Source organism: Olea europaea, chromosome 4, assembly GCF_002742605.1.
Source record: "Olea europaea var. sylvestris chromosome 4, O_europaea_v1, whole genome shotgun sequence".
Lineage (NCBI taxonomy): Eukaryota > Viridiplantae > Streptophyta > Magnoliopsida > Lamiales > Oleaceae > Olea > Olea europaea.
This window is the reverse complement of record NC_036240.1, coordinates 6,103,238-6,119,605: the sequence shown is the minus strand read 5'-3', so window position 1 is coordinate 6,119,605 and position 16,368 is coordinate 6,103,238. Positions and strand designations below refer to the sequence as shown.

Here is a 16,368-nt window from a genome sequence, read left to right as displayed (position 1 = left end):
CCAATGGACTCCGGTTGCAGTTAAAGTGAAAGGTTTGGAATTGTAGTCTCAAAAATAAAAGGTTAAGATATAGTTTGCAATAAATTGAAAGGTCTGGCATCTTCGTTGCAATTTTCCCTAAAATATAAGGATAATTATATTGATAGTACAATTTTTATTTTTTACACATTATTTCAATTGCACTTAAAGTTTTCAATCTTTATTCATTATTGCACTCATGCACTTAAACGTTTTTTCATGGCATTATCATCCTTAATTTTTTATTAGTTAACATATTGTATTTGATAATAGTTTTTATTCAAAAAATTCGTTGAAATGACGTAAAATGATTTACTTCCCATCAAAATATTTTAAAATAAATAATACAAAAGTGCGATCAAATATTTTCCCTCATTTCAAAATTATGGAAACAAAATATCTTAACAAAAATTACTATCGAAGACGAAATGTTCTAGTTAATGGGAAGTTGAAAATAAGAATATAAGAAAAAATTTAAAGATATAAACAAAAATGATTGGTGTACAAAATTTTGGCCTACAGAAAATTTACAGAAACCTCAAAAAGGTGTGGGTCCCATCTGAAAAAAAAATGTCAAAAATTCACTCACTCACCCGCATGCGAGATGTCGGTAACATCAATCATAACCTAGATATAAATGGGATGACTAACAAAGGTTGAGGAATTTAAGTATGATAAAAATATAGTGCGGCGAATAAAAACTAAGCCCTTGTTTGAGCTCCTTTTTTTAATAAGAATGAATTTTTGAATAGTATATGGATGAGAAATATGTGATTAAAAAATAAAGAAAAAATTTGAATTTTTTTATAATTTTATTTTATTGAAGAATGTTATTGAAATGATGTCAAAATACTATTTTTAAGAATATATTTTTTCAAAGAATGTGACTTAAACAAGGGCTAAATGGTGTTTGTATAGCTGGCCAAAATATAAATTTAAAGGCGAATCGTCATCCTTGACTTGACCTTTTATAAACCATTTTAATTTTTTATATATATGATTAGGTTGGTTTTTAATTTTTAAAGTTTAATCGACAATTTATCCAACTTCCAAAACATTTAGCTCCCCTTTGATTTTCATTCTTTAGCCACAAAAATGAAAAATATGACCGTTATCCATCATATTAAGTCACCATATTTGACTTTTTATCTCTTATATAGATTTCGTAACGATTATATTTTTCATTCTCATTCTTAAAAAAATAAGAATATTCTCTATGTAGTATATTTTGTCAATACTTTCATGAACTTCTCTTTCGCGGTTGGACCGTCCTTCGAATTGACAATTATAAACTTTACTTTTTCTTTCATTTTTTTCTTTATGTTTCTCTCTCTTCTTTTTATTTATTTAACCCTTGTTTGGTTATAATTAAAATCTAAATTTTAATATAAATCAAAGTCGACAATTAATTTTAATTATATATTTTATGGAGCCCACAAATTTTCACTCATACATTTCCTCAAATTTTACTAAAAATTTAATTTTAATCTCTATCAAATCGAGGCTTAAAAAGAAAAGTAAAAACGTTATTTTACATGATTTTACATAATGAAAATAGCAAATTTCAGAGACATTTAGCCATTGTTTGATTCTTATTCTTCAAAAAATTTATTTTTTCAAAACTTATTTTCAACTCTTCAGTAAAATAATATTACATGTAAATCGAATTTTTTTTTTATTTTTAACCACACATTCTTCATCATTCTACTATTTAAAATGCATTATTCCCCAAAATGGAAATCAAACAAGGGCTTAGCACAATATCTGATTATATGACAGTATATTACGCCACATGAAAGAATATGAATGATTTGCAAAAACACGTACTAGAGTTGTTGTGATTACTAACCCATTTAAGAATATGGCTCTGTTTTTTTTTTTTTTAATAATTATTAGATTTAGTAAATTACATATTTCAAAATGTTACATTTTAAATTATTAAAACAATATTTGAATTAATTGATTATTGACATCTAAAAAAGAATAATGTTATTTGTAAATCATGATTTATAAATTCATTTACAGAATGATGGTGTTGATTATATTAATTGACTCTTTTCCTTCTATGATTTGTCCCCTCTCTTTTCCATGTCATTGTTTTATTGAAAATAATAGAGAGAAAAGTGTATTTTGAAAGATAATAAGGACCAAACAAGAATTCAATGGATTATGTGATTGAAAAATTAATAAAAGTTACGAGTTCCATAAAATATGTTGCGGAAAAAAGTTTGACAAACATGAGTTTTAAAAAATAGAGACCACATATGGCTAAATGTTCATTAAAGACAAAATAAATAATCAAAATAGAGAGTATTATTTGATTGTATAAAACTTTACTCTTTAAATTTAAAGATGATATCTATTATCCGTAAGATTTTCCTCATAAATAGAGAATCTATTAAAAATACTCTAAAAACTTAAAATAAAAAAATCTCCAAAGTTTATTTTTAAATATCTAATCTCTAAAATGGAAAACATCTTGTAGTTGAGAGTCATTTGAAAATGCTCCAATGATATTCAATTTCATTAGTCTTAACTCTTAACCACTGTTTGTTGGATACCAAAATCAGTTTTTTAGCAAATTTTGATAAAAGTTGATGGAATGTTTAGTTCAAAAATTGTGAATCTCATAAAGTATATAGTTAAAATAAATCGTGAACATTGATTTTGATAAAAACCTAGATTTTAATTTCTATCAAATAGGGGCTTAATAAGGTTTGTGGTAAAATCACGATGTTCAATGAATAAAGATGGACTATAATTTTATTAAACAATTTTATCTGATATCATTGGTGTTATAACATTAATTTAGGTATCGTCAAATTCAATAAAAAGGTAGAATTTGGTGATCATTCTTCTCATTCAATACATGTTATTGTCAATATTTTAACACCGATAAGGGTTGTTTGAGCCCTATTTTTTGTTTTTTTTAAATGTATTTTGTAATAATGTTACGATATACGATGTGTAATTAAAAAATAAGAAAAATATTTTGAATTTATATGTAATATTATTTTATTAACTAATGCGTAATTAAGATGAGATCAAATTACTGTTCAAAAATTTTATTTTGATGGAAAAATATGGCTTGAACACGGCTCTCATTTTAATTTTTTATTATACAAAGTGAGAACCACTGTCACGTCAGCTGTTACGAGTATTACTAAACCTTTATCTCTGGCTCTGCTGGACACACATAAATATAACTCATCTTCATTCGCCAACTGAAGCAACGTTTTAGAGAGTGAGGGAGATGGGATCAGTGGAGAGAGATATAGATGATCTGCCCAAGAATCCGGCCAACTACACCACGTTGACCCCACTCGGGTTTCTGGAGCGGGCTGCGCTGGTCCACCCGATCCGCAAATCTGTAATCCATGGCTCTGTATCCTATACATGGCAGCAAACTTACCACCGCTGCCGCCGATTGGCCTCCGCCCTCACAAACCGTTCCGTGGGCTTTGGGGACACGGTCAGCGATTATCATTTTTTCTTCATTTAATAAATTGTTATCATTATTAGTATTTTTTTCGGTCCTGTAATTAACGAAGGAATTGATTATTGGTTTTAGGGAAGTTGTAGGGTTTAATTGCGAATTAATGAATGAGTAATTAGTGTAAAAACTAAATAAAATGAATTCTTCGTCATGTTTTTAAGTTATTGTTGTTTTGGGGTTCAGTTAATGCACAGTTGTATAATTTCTTAAAGATAAGGTTCTCTCTTTCATTTTCCTCCTCGCAATTATACACCATTTATTGTTGAGGATATCGTATAATCTTATAGAGAGTAAGTTTTGTCTTAAGTTAACCAAAAAAAAAAAAAAAAAAAAAAAAAAAAGGAAAAAAGGAAAAAAGTACCTATCTTAAGAAGTAATTCTTAGCTTATCATCAACATAGATCACTTACTTATCCTAAATTTAACTTAAAGAAATATTTATTTTATAACTTATTTACTTATAAGCGAGTTCTTTTAAGCTACGCCAAACATGCCTATAGCCTATAGTTATTAATTGCTTAGTTTTTTTATTCTTTTTCTGCAATTTCACTATCAGTTCCAATTTTATTTTATTTTTAATTACAACAGATGAAGCCTTGTTTATTGTTGAATAAAGCTAATTTTCCAAGTTTGTTTTTCCTACTTATAACATGCCTGGCTAAGCTTAAGAAGTTCACTTATAAGTCAATATGAATGTTTTGAAATAAGTAAATTTTTTATTGGTGAAAATTGAAAATAACTTGGGTCTGTTTGATTGTAAAGATGGAATTTAGGTGAAAAGAAAATGAATTTCAGGAAATTGAATTGCTTAGAAATTGTTTTCCTGAGAATTGTAAATTATTGTGTTTGATCGGTATAATTTTTCACGTTAAAAATATTGCATTGGAAGTGTTTTTTTGTGTTCGTTTGGTTTTGTTTTACATGAAAATTGTCAATTAAAGGGATAAATTTTACTAGTATTGGGGATAAAATTTGTTGCCATTACCTAAAAAAAAAAAATTTCAAGAAAATTATCAATTTTTTGGTGTTTGTTTGACTTTATTTTATATGGAAATTGCCAATTAAAGGAATTTTTTCCCCCAATAATTCTTAGAATTTATTTCCATTGCCTAAAAAAAAAAAAAAAAAAAAAAACCTACAGTAAACTGGAAAAATGAATTCTCACCATTTTCCTCCAAAATATGGAAAATGTCTCTGTGGCATGAAAATGTGGAAAATGAATTCCAAGAAAATTTTTGCCAATCAAACATCCAAAAATTGAAAAGATGAAATTGCAATTTCATTTTTCATGGAATTTCCTACCTATCAAACAAGGCCTGAGTTACTCACTTTAATGAAAGAGTTACTTTAGTAAAAAACATATTTTTAGTTAAAAGGAAGAAACGTATGAGTTGTGCTATGCAAACTTGTTTTCAGTTCGAAGTCCAAATGTCACTTGAGGAACTACACTTTTTGTAGTGGAAACTAGAAAGAGAGAACTTCACCTTTTTAGGCTTAGCCTTTTAGATGAATTGCAGTAGCTGATCAGGCCATTGTAGACATGATAACAATTTATCTTCTCTATTTGACATATTTTTTTAGATCGAGTTCCTATAATTGTTTGAATAATATATATTACTACTTCACCCACCAAGATAGGCTTGCTTTCTTTTATTGTTCGTCCCAAATTGTAAGTCACTTTTCTTAAGAGTATAGTAGAGTTTTTAATTTTCTAATATGTCACTATTTAATGTTTCTTGTTATCAATAAATATGAATTATTTCTTTTTAAACCATTATTTCATATACGGGTATATTAGGAAAAATGTAAGAAAAAATTATATTTCCAACTATATTAATTACATTTTCTTAATCTATGTGAAAAATGAAAGTAAGCATATCTATATGGACGGAAGGAGTAATTATTTGTATTAATTTGGGTATCCCAATCTATTAAAACATACATAACCTTTCTAAGAAACTATGCGTTGAGTATCAGAGATGAGATTGAAAGGATAAACATTCGACTTGACTCATAGCAGTACGCATTCCACGTTCTAATTTGATGGATAAAACAACTATGGTACATACACATTTATGAGCTAACCATGCAATGATCTATTGTGGCCTCACCATTTTAAAGAGTCAAGTCATTATGTTAATTTGATTTAGCGCATTGTGCTCTGTACCTTTTCAAATGGGTGTTGTTAATATCCATATATCATTGCTTTCTTTCATTATATAGTTTATACTAATATTCTACATGTAAATTTGGTAAGAAATTATCATTTTTGGGGTTAATCCGCTTAAATCAAACCCCAATGAAGATAATTATAATATTTTCCTCTTCATACGAGCTGTGAATTGTTGCTGGATTTTTTACTGAAGTTTTTATATTCCAATTAAGATATATCTCTTTCTGGGATTAATGGCAGGTTGCTGTGATTGCGCCAAACATCCCAGCCTTGTATGAAGCTCATTTTGGAGTTCCAATGTCTGGAGCTGTTTTAAATGCTGTTAATATTCGTTTAAATGCACAAACCATTGCTTTTCTTTTAGGACACTCAAAATCTTCTGTCATAATGGTGGACCAAGACTTTTACACTTTGGCAGAGGAGGCTTTGAACATTTTAGCTGAAAAAAATAAAGGAAATTTTACGTCTCCACTTCTAATTGTTATTGCAGATGAAAACTGTGACTCGAAAACTCTCCAATATGCTGTGGGACGAGGCGCGATGGAATATGAAAAATTTCTGGAGACCGGTGACCCAAATTTTGCGTGGAAGCCACCACAGGATGAGTGGCATAGCATTGCGTTGGGTTATACTTCCGGTACCACAGCTAGCCCCAAGGGGGTGGTGCTGCACCATCGTGGTGCACACCTCATGGCTTTGAGTAATGCCATTATTTGGGGAATGCAGGAAGGGGCCGTGTACCTGTGGACTCTACCAATGTTCCACTGTAATGGTTGGTGCTTCACTTGGACACTTGCAGCACTTTGTGGTACAAGCATATGCCTTAGACAGGTAGCCCAACTGGCATTTTTCTCTAGCGTATACAGATAAACGGCTCTTAATATTACTATTTGATTTTATAGATGATGTATTTTGTCTCACTAATGGCCGTCCCAAATATTTAAGGCATGTTTCTGTGCAGTACTAGATATGAGTAGACCATACAATAGACAATATTTTAACTATTTTTTTCTTCTTTAAAGCTGTCCAATCCATAATTATTTCATGGGATATGCTGATTTTAACTTGTTTATGCATCTGAAAGTGGATTTTATTCATTCTTGGTCAATGTTACATACATCATTACTAGTTATCAATTAGATACATTGCAATCTATACTTCCAAGTGTTAAGTAGTTTCTTATGTGAGTGAAGATCAAAGGGAACCATTTTGGTTTTTATCAATTAACGTGTCGTTCTATTCCTATGTTGGTCAAATGTTGCTGTACCTTTAAGCTGGTTACTAAAATTACCTTGCACTTTTGAAATCTTGAATGGTGCAGGTGACGGCTAAGGGTGTATACTCTGCTATAGCTAACCTCAATGTGACCCATTTCTGCGCTGCTCCCGTGGTTCTCAACACCATAGTTAATGCCCCGAAAGACGAGACGATCCTCCCTCTTCCTCGTGTAGTTCATGTAATGACAGCAGGTGCTGCTCCGCCCCCTTCTCTCCTTTTTGCAATGTCCCAGCGGGGCTTTCGAGTTACACACACTTATGGACTATCTGAGACTTATGGCCCTTCCACTATATGTGCATGGAAGCCTGAGTGGGATTCTCTTCCACCAGAAGCTCAAGCACGTATGAATTCACGCCAAGGTGTTCGATATGTGGCTCTGGAGGGCTTGGATGTTGTTAACACACAAACCATGGCACCTGTACCTGCTGATGGAACCACAGTTGGAGAAATTGTTTTCCGGGGCAATGCTGTAATGAAGGGCTACTTGAAGAACCCTAAAGCAAATGAAGAATCTTTTGCTGGTGGCTGGTTTCATTCTGGAGATCTTGGTGTTAAGCATCCAGATGGTTATATAGAAATTAAAGATCGATCAAAGGATATAATTATATCAGGAGGCGAAAACATCAGTAGTGTCGAGGTTGAGAACATTCTATATCAACACCCGGCAATATTTGAAGTTTCAGTGGTGGCCAGGCCAGATGAGCAATGGGGAGAATCACCTTGTGCATTTGTGACATTAAAGCCTGGAGTGGATACTTCTGATCAACAACGCATGGCAGAAGATATAATGAAGTTCAGTCGATCAAAGATGCCTGCATATTGGGCTCCAAAATCAGTGGTCTTTGGACCGTTGCCTAAAACTGCCACTGGGAAAATACAGAAACATATATTAAGGGCGAAGGCGAAGGAGATGGGACCAGTGAAGAAGAGCAGATTATAAGAGCCACTACTGTATGTAACTCTTAATAAATATGTAATTTTGGTAAATCTTCTTTCCTTTATATTGTTCGTACAAACCTTGGTTGAAGAATATATTTAATAAATAAAACGTACCATCCTTGAATTATCTCAAGTGGTGGTAAATTCAGATTATTAAATAGATGAATTTACATAAGATTTTATTTCTATATTGAACAAAATGTGCATGCTGCTGAAAATTTGTATCTATTTATGTCTCATATAAAATTAACCTAATACCACCGTTACTTGCACAGTTGCACTATATATATATAATACACTTATAAAACTACTTGATCGAATCTGGGTCCATTATTTTCATTCACTTACAGTGCCAAAAGATGAACCGGCTCCACTTTGCAGTTTTTGAGATTTCTAACCTTGATAAAGGAACTTTCAAGAGTATGAATAATGCAAGAAACGCAGGTAGATAAAAATCCATAACCAGAGAAGGCACTCAGCAATCGCATGATTTAATCGGAATTCTTCATATCTAGCTTTCTGCACACGACTAGCTAATTACTTGACAATTTTGCTAAATCTGCACAATGTTACTTGATGCTATGGAGGGACACTCCTATTTCGGCTCTTAAACATGTTGCTACTACGGTAGCAGCGGGAATTTCTCTTGTAACTCACCTCTTCCTCTTTTGTAGGGGGATGTAAATACGTCAATGTGATGTGCCGAAAATTTTAGAATAAGTGAAAAATCACTTTGCAACCTACTGCTACTAAGTCACCATCCCCTAAGTAAAACTGGTCCTTCTTATTGCACCAAGACCAGCGTTGACTATCCCTTGCATAAAACTAGGTAATTGAAAGGGAAGATGGAAGGGAGAAGAAGAGAAGAGAAAGGCATAAAAGATCTGAGGTTGACTTCGAGCACTCGAAAATTGAAAATTCTCACCCGTGACAAGAATCTCGAAGTTTCTCTTGAATGCAACGAAAAGAAAAAGCTCAAGCGAAAATACGAGAAAATGCCTCCAATTTAGAGGGTGGCCCTCGGAGGATCATGGCAGTGGATATCATATTTTTTTGAATCAACACAATTGTCTAGCACTACAACACCTTGCGGGGATTAGACATAATACAGTTCGTTCTAGGATTCTACCGGAGCATAAATCGATGACCACTTGGTGACCTCGGAATTCCGACTTATAAAGAAAGACCCCACTCGTCAATGGCTCGGATATCGATAACCACGTGTTTGCCACGAAAGTCAGCTAAGTCCGGCAGCAAACAAGCTCGATAGGATTAATTTGTTTGTACATTTCTCATTGACCTCTTGGATGCATCCCCCCATGTGTAGGAAATCTGGCCAATGATTGAAAGAATGTTGTTAAAACCACAAAAAGCTGCCAACTCACACAATGTCATTCGTGATGTCAAACATGATGTACACCAAGTAAAAACTCAATTGGATAACCCACTTTGATCAATCTTAGATTCTCAACTAATGAGTTCAGTTAATTATTCACTTAAGAATAATTTGGAAGTTTTGACCTAACATAATTGAATAAATATGTCCGCCTTCACAAAGGATATTTTGATTTTTTAGCTACGACGCTGAGTTTCAACCGGTGCTAGCCTCTATTTGAGGCCCATTTTTCTCACAATTTATTTATTCTAAATTCATTTTCAATTACATATTTTTTATAAAATAGTTTTACACCTTAACGCATAATTTTTTCCTATTGTTATCTCACATTTTTCAAAAAATTACTATTTCAAAATATATTTCAAAAAAGAAAAAAAGGCCGGGACTAAGTTTACTGATATAAAATTTTAGTTATCCAATTGAGAGTTATTACCACAAAATTTTCTTTCTTATTCAAGGAGAAATGGTATTTCCTTTGAGACCGCACTTGAAACTTCAGTCCATGACCTTCAAATTAACGAACTTTTAACTGCCACTTTCTCTTTCAAAAAACTCATTCTTTCTTCAACGCCATTATTTCTCTCAATGGATCCATTCAAGAATATGTACAAAACCCTAGTGCAATTGTCCGTTGATCTCACATGGCCTCTTTCAGCATCAAGAACACGAGGTTTTTTTTACACTGATTATCACTATACTGCTCCTATTCTTCTTCTTTTCTCCCTCTGACGATTCCTCTCCTCCCATTTCTTACACCAGTCTTGCCTCTCGGATACACTCTGATTCAGATCAAGTTAATTCATTATCCTCAGCTGCTTCCCCTAATGCCCATTTTGGTTCGGAAAATTATAGAAGTTGTACTGATTTTGCCGCAGTTTCTCCTGTTGGAAAAAGACACCGGGTTTCAAGAATTGCTGCAAATGCCCCTTTAGAAAATCAGGGAAGTTGTATTGATTCTACAGCACTTTCTCCTGTTGGAACAAGCCTCCAAGAGTCAAAAAGTTTTGGGAATGGCCCTTCAGTTTTGGAAAATCCCAGAAGTTGTACTGATTCTGCTGTATTTTCTCCTGTTGGAATTGGAACAAGCCTCCAGGATTCAAGAAAATTTGGGAATGTTCCTTTAGTTTCAGAAAATCAACGAAGTTGTACCAATCCTCCGGCAGTTTCTCCTGTTGGCACAATCCCCCAGGTTTCGATAAATGCTGGGAATGCTCCTTCAGTCTTGAAAATTCGCAGAATAAGAACTAATTCTGCCGCAGTTTCTCCTATTGGAACAAGCCATCGGGAGTCAAGAAATTCTGGGAATGCCCCTTTAGTTTCGGAAATTCACAGAGCAAGTAGAGATTCTGCTGCACTTTCTCCTGTCGGACCAAGCCACCAGGGTACAAGAAGTGCTAAATTGTTTGGTGATTTCAATGATACAATAGCTTCTTGTGATATTTTTAATGGCTACTGGACGATGGAGGAAGATTTCAAGCCTCTTTACCAACCGAGTTCTTGCCCTTTTGTTGATGATGCTTTCAATTGTTTCAAGAATGGCCGGCCGGATTCAGACTACTACAAGCTCAGGTGGAAGCCCCATGACTGTGAAATTCCAAGGTTCTCTATAAACACTGTCCCTATATTCTAGCAAAACACGTTCAGTCTTCTATTAGATAAGTACTTGTTTGGTGTTCACTATACAGTATTAAAATCCAGTCGATAGTACAATGGACAAGACTTTAGGTTAATACTGCTGTTATCCACTTTACCAAACCACAAAGGATATTTTGATTTTTTAGCTACGACGCTGAGTTTCAACCGGTGCTAGCCTCTATTTGAGGCCCATTTTTCTCACAATTTATTTATTCTAAATTCATTTTCAATTACATATTTTTTATAAAATAGTTTTACACCTTAACGCATAATTTTTTCCTATTGTTATCTCACATTTTTCAAAAAATTACTATTTCAAAATATATTTCAAAAAAGAAAAAAAGGCCGGGACTAAGTTTACTGATATAAAATTTTAGTTATCCAATTGAGAGTTATTACCACAAAATTTTCTTTCTTATTCAAGGAGAAATGGTATTTCCTTTGAGACCGCACTTGAAACTTCAGTCCATGACCTTCAAATTAACGAACTTTTAACTGCCACTTTCTCTTTCAAAAAACTCATTCTTTCTTCAACGCCATTATTTCTCTCAATGGATCCATTCAAGAATATGTACAAAACCCTAGTGCAATTGTCCGTTGATCTCACATGGCCTCTTTCAGCATCAAGAACACGAGGTTTTTTTTACACTGATTATCACTATACTGCTCCTATTCTTCTTCTTTTCTCCCTCTGACGATTCCTCTCCTCCCATTTCTTACACCAGTCTTGCCTCTCGGATACACTCTGATTCAGATCAAGTTAATTCATTATCCTCAGCTGCTTCCCCTAATGCCCATTTTGGTTCGGAAAATTATAGAAGTTGTACTGATTTTGCCGCAGTTTCTCCTGTTGGAAAAAGACACCGGGTTTCAAGAATTGCTGCAAATGCCCCTTTAGAAAATCAGGGAAGTTGTATTGATTCTACAGCACTTTCTCCTGTTGGAACAAGCCTCCAAGAGTCAAAAAGTTTTGGGAATGGCCCTTCAGTTTTGGAAAATCCCAGAAGTTGTACTGATTCTGCTGTATTTTCTCCTGTTGGAATTGGAACAAGCCTCCAGGATTCAAGAAAATTTGGGAATGTTCCTTTAGTTTCAGAAAATCAACGAAGTTGTACCAATCCTCCGGCAGTTTCTCCTGTTGGCACAATCCCCCAGGTTTCGATAAATGCTGGGAATGCTCCTTCAGTCTTGAAAATTCGCAGAATAAGAACTAATTCTGCCGCAGTTTCTCCTATTGGAACAAGCCATCGGGAGTCAAGAAATTCTGGGAATGCCCCTTTAGTTTCGGAAATTCACAGAGCAAGTAGAGATTCTGCTGCACTTTCTCCTGTCGGACCAAGCCACCAGGGTACAAGAAGTGCTAAATTGTTTGGTGATTTCAATGATACAATAGCTTCTTGTGATATTTTTAATGGCTACTGGACGATGGAGGAAGATTTCAAGCCTCTTTACCAACCGAGTTCTTGCCCTTTTGTTGATGATGCTTTCAATTGTTTCAAGAATGGCCGGCCGGATTCAGACTACTACAAGCTCAGGTGGAAGCCCCATGACTGTGAAATTCCAAGGTTCTCTATAAACACTGTCCCTATATTCTAGCAAAACACGTTCAGTCTTCTATTAGATAAGTACTTGTTTGGTGTTCACTATACAGTATTAAAATCCAGTCGATAGTACAATGGACAAGACTTTAGGTTAATACTGCTGTTATCCACTTTACCAAACATGTCTCGTGTTTTGTTTCACATATTTATGATATTATATAATCTCACATTAGTGTTCTTGAAATTAACGAATTCTTTGCTGATTATAATTCTGTAATTTTCCTTACTTTTTGTTCAAGTTTTTGTTGTTGTGTTGAAATATGAAGGTTTGATGGGATTACAATGCTGAAGATGCTAAGAGGGAAAAGATTGGTGTTTGTGGGGGACTCAATCAACAGAAACATGTGGGAAGCATTAGTCTGTGCTTTGATAGAATCGTTAGATGATAAGAGTAAAGTATTTGAAGCATCAGGCCCACGCGAGTTCAGGAGTCAATGGTTCTATTCTTTCCAATTTAAGGTCATTAAAATGAACAACTTCTTCTTAAGTTGTCTGAAATTCACTTACAGGATCGTGTTTTTTGAAATTCAATCCCTTTCTATATGTGCTCAGGATTTCGAGTGCTCCATTGATTTCATCAGATCACCTTTCCTAGTTCAAGAATTGAAAGTCACGGATAAGGCTGGAAAGAACAGAGAAACTTTGAGGCTGGACATGATGCAAGATTCTTGTAACGAGTACCGTGATGCTGATATTATTATCTTCAACACCGGTCACTGGTGGACTCACCAGAAAACCTTTAAAGGGTATAGTTATTCGTCGTTAAATTCACTTTCAGAAATTTTGAATGATATGTAGAGCCAAACCAACAGCATTCAATCTCATATAATTTTCATGCAAATTTGATAAGTATGGTGTTTTTCGACTTCTTTGCAGGAATTACTATTTCCAGGAAGGTGATCGTGTGTACGACAAACTAGAAGTGACAGAAGCGTATAAGAGGGCGTTGAGGACATGGGCTCAGTGGGTCGATAGTAATATCAATATAAGCCGAACCAGTGTCTTCTTTCGTGGTTATTCAGCATCTCACTTCAAGTAATATATATTCATCTACCACTAACTTTTGCATATTATAGGTGTCGTTTGGTATGTACTTCATCATTATTAAGATTTCCATACCAAAACATGTTGAATGAGCAATCCTTATGCTTTCTGCTTAATGTCAATTTGCATCAATATTTGGCTTCCTGCAAAAGAAAATCATCCATTCTATTCAATTTTTTTTCACGCTGTAACCCAGAAGGGCATGTTTTCAATCAATTTTTTTCACACGCTTCGTTACATTGCAGAGGTGGTCAATGGAATTCGGGAGGAAATTGCGATGGTGAGACACGACCAATAACAGACGATACCTATCTTTCTCCATATCCATGGATGACTAAAGTTCAAGAATCTGTAATATCAGAAATGAAGAGTCCTGTTTTTTACCTTAACATTACCAAAATGACAGATTACAGAAAAGATGGGCATCCCTCAATATTCCGGCAACCAGTTTCACAGAGAAGGCCCGGAATGTTTCAAGATTGCAGCCACTGGCGCCTCCCTGGGGTACCAGACTCCCGGAACGAGCTTCTTTACGCGACTATGATCAAATCCCATAAATTTTTTTGAGCAATTAGTAGATTTTTTGTAATGTACTGCTTGTACAAATTGTTGCATCCAGTTTACCTATATGTCTTCTCCTCTTTAACTCATGATTTGATCAGTTCTTCCGAGAAAACTGCATTTTCTACAAATTATGGAATCAGTTTACAACTAAGAAAAAAATATTAACTTGATATTATTTAAAATGAAAGGCACAAGGTAAACACCAAGCTTTTGTTGGAAAAAATTGAGTGAGCGGCTCACTTTTGACACAATTTTCGATGGGACCCGTTGGTCCACTGTGGAATATCAAAGTTGATATGTGTTCTCCTCCGCGAGAACATCGATTTTATGTATTTATTTGCCAAAAATGAAGCTCGGATGAATGAAAAATTGAAGCTCAAAATTGGTCATTGAAAGTTGGTTTTGTGGGAAAAAATACATTTATCCCACATAGGAAAACCAAGGAAACTTAAACCACTTTATATATGGCTATGCTTTGGAGATGTGTAATCATGTGTAGCATAGAGACTCTCTCCATGTGCGCGCACAGGAGGGTGCAAATTACGAACCAAAATGGCTTTCGGACCTTGAACTTGGGTTCTCCAATGATTTTTGAGTTTATAAATTGAAAAAACTCCAATGGACTTCCAATGGTCACAATGTTAATGGGAATACACTCCAATGGACTCCCAATGGTCACAATATTAATGGGCAAAAGGCTCATTCTCCAGCAATCTAACACACTCGAAAATCTCACATACATTTCTGTATACACAGTTTCTTCTTTTCTGCATTCCTGTTCAGTGAGGTTTTGTTCTTGTGGTGATATTGTTCGAATACTAGATCAGTTCGTCGGAGTAGGACCGCGGTGCTCAAATTCTACTTGTTACCGTTGTATCCTGGGAGACAGCCGCTCGAACTGAACCTCCAGCGCCTACGGTGAGGGGGCGAAACTGTCTTAAAGAAACTGTGCACGCACATGCCTCGATTTGAAATCTACTGCAGTTTGTGTTTTCTTTTTACATATTATTTTCGCATTACTATTTAATTCATGCAGTTTGTAGTTCCATAGTGTGCAGCTTCCAGATTCATCGTTTACAGTTTTAGCCTGCAGTTAACTTATATTTCTGATTTTGTGTTGCTAAACATTTTTTTCAGCCGTTGGAAAATTTTGAAACGGAATTTTTTTAATAAATTGAAATCGTTTGCCTTGTGGTTATTAATTTCAATAGTTGGCTATTGTAATTGAATAAAACTTATACAATTGGTTTCATCCACTAGCGACTTGTTTTCCTACAAGCTTAAGACAGTTTCTGAATTCGGAAAACAAGAGTTGGTTTTTGGTTTAACTGAATTTTAGTTACTTGGAACTAATATTTGGTTTTCAAAAACAAGAGTCGTTTTTTTGGTTTCATTGAATTGTAGTTTCTTGGAACTAATATTTAGTTTGTTTTCAAAAATGGCAACCGAATCGAACAACATGGATGTGACCCAAATTGTTCCCGCTGGAAATCAGGCTGTGGGTTCTAATGTGGCTCAAGGGCCAAGCTCCGTTGTGGCTCAGACTATGACTAAAATGCCAAGTCATGTTGTGAGCCAAACTGGCCAAACTGTATCTGTTCCGATTAATCATGGAAAGGTGACAGCAAAAAATGCTTTTTTACTTGATCACCTTGAATCTCGCGAGATTCTTGACTGAAACTGCTCTGAAGCTTAATGAGGGCGAGGGAGATGTGCAAGCATTCGGACTTTCTGTGTCGAAATTATATCATGAACAGCCTTGCAGATTAGCTGTACAATGTGTATAGCACCATGAAAACTGCTAAGGAATTGTGGGAGTCCTTGGACCGGAAATACAAAACTGAGGATGCCGGGGCTAAAAAGTTTATAGTTGGCAAATTCCTAGACTATAAGATGGTGGACTCCAAAACTGTTATCAGTCAAGTGCAAGAACTCTAAGTGATCCTTCACGAAATTCATGCCGAAGGAATGATGTTGAGTGAAACTTTTCAGGTGGCTGCAATTATAGAAAAATTGCCCCCCGCGTGGAAAGATTTCAAGAACTATTTGAAACACAAACGAAAGGAAATGAACGTCGAAGAACTCGTTGTTAGACTTCGAATCAAAGAAGACAACAAGAGTTCTGAGAAGAAGTGGTTCAATCCTGGTGTGGCCAAAGCCAATGTTGTGGAGCTTGGTTAAAGTAGTAAGAACTACAAAAACAAGTCTGGGTCATCCGGTGGCAA

At 34.6% G+C, this 16,368-nt stretch overlaps 2 protein-coding genes across 2 annotated transcripts; both read left to right on the top strand.

Moving 5' to 3' along the window:
• Positions 1-3,193: 3,193 nt before the first annotated feature.
• LOC111393404 (acetate/butyrate--CoA ligase AAE7, peroxisomal) lies at positions 3,194-8,036 on the top strand. The gene is made up of 3 exons (XM_023018918.1): positions 3,194-3,490; positions 5,927-6,517; positions 7,008-8,036. Exons 1-3 carry the CDS (start codon positions 3,272-3,274, stop codon positions 7,902-7,904), a joined length of 1,707 nt encoding a protein of 568 aa, XP_022874686.1. The 5' UTR covers positions 3,194-3,271; the 3' UTR covers positions 7,905-8,036.
• Positions 8,037-9,884: 1,848 nt separating this feature from the next.
• Positions 9,885-14,229, top strand: LOC111392834 (protein trichome birefringence-like). The gene is made up of 8 exons (XM_023018229.1): positions 9,885-9,969; positions 10,088-10,898; positions 10,985-11,003; positions 11,520-12,499; positions 12,802-12,994; positions 13,088-13,281; positions 13,412-13,570; positions 13,825-14,229. The coding sequence occupies exons 1-8, from the start codon at positions 9,885-9,887 to the stop codon at positions 14,144-14,146; spliced, it is 2,763 nt and encodes a 920-aa protein (XP_022873997.1). The 3' UTR covers positions 14,147-14,229.
• Positions 14,230-16,368: the final 2,139 nt, after the last annotated feature.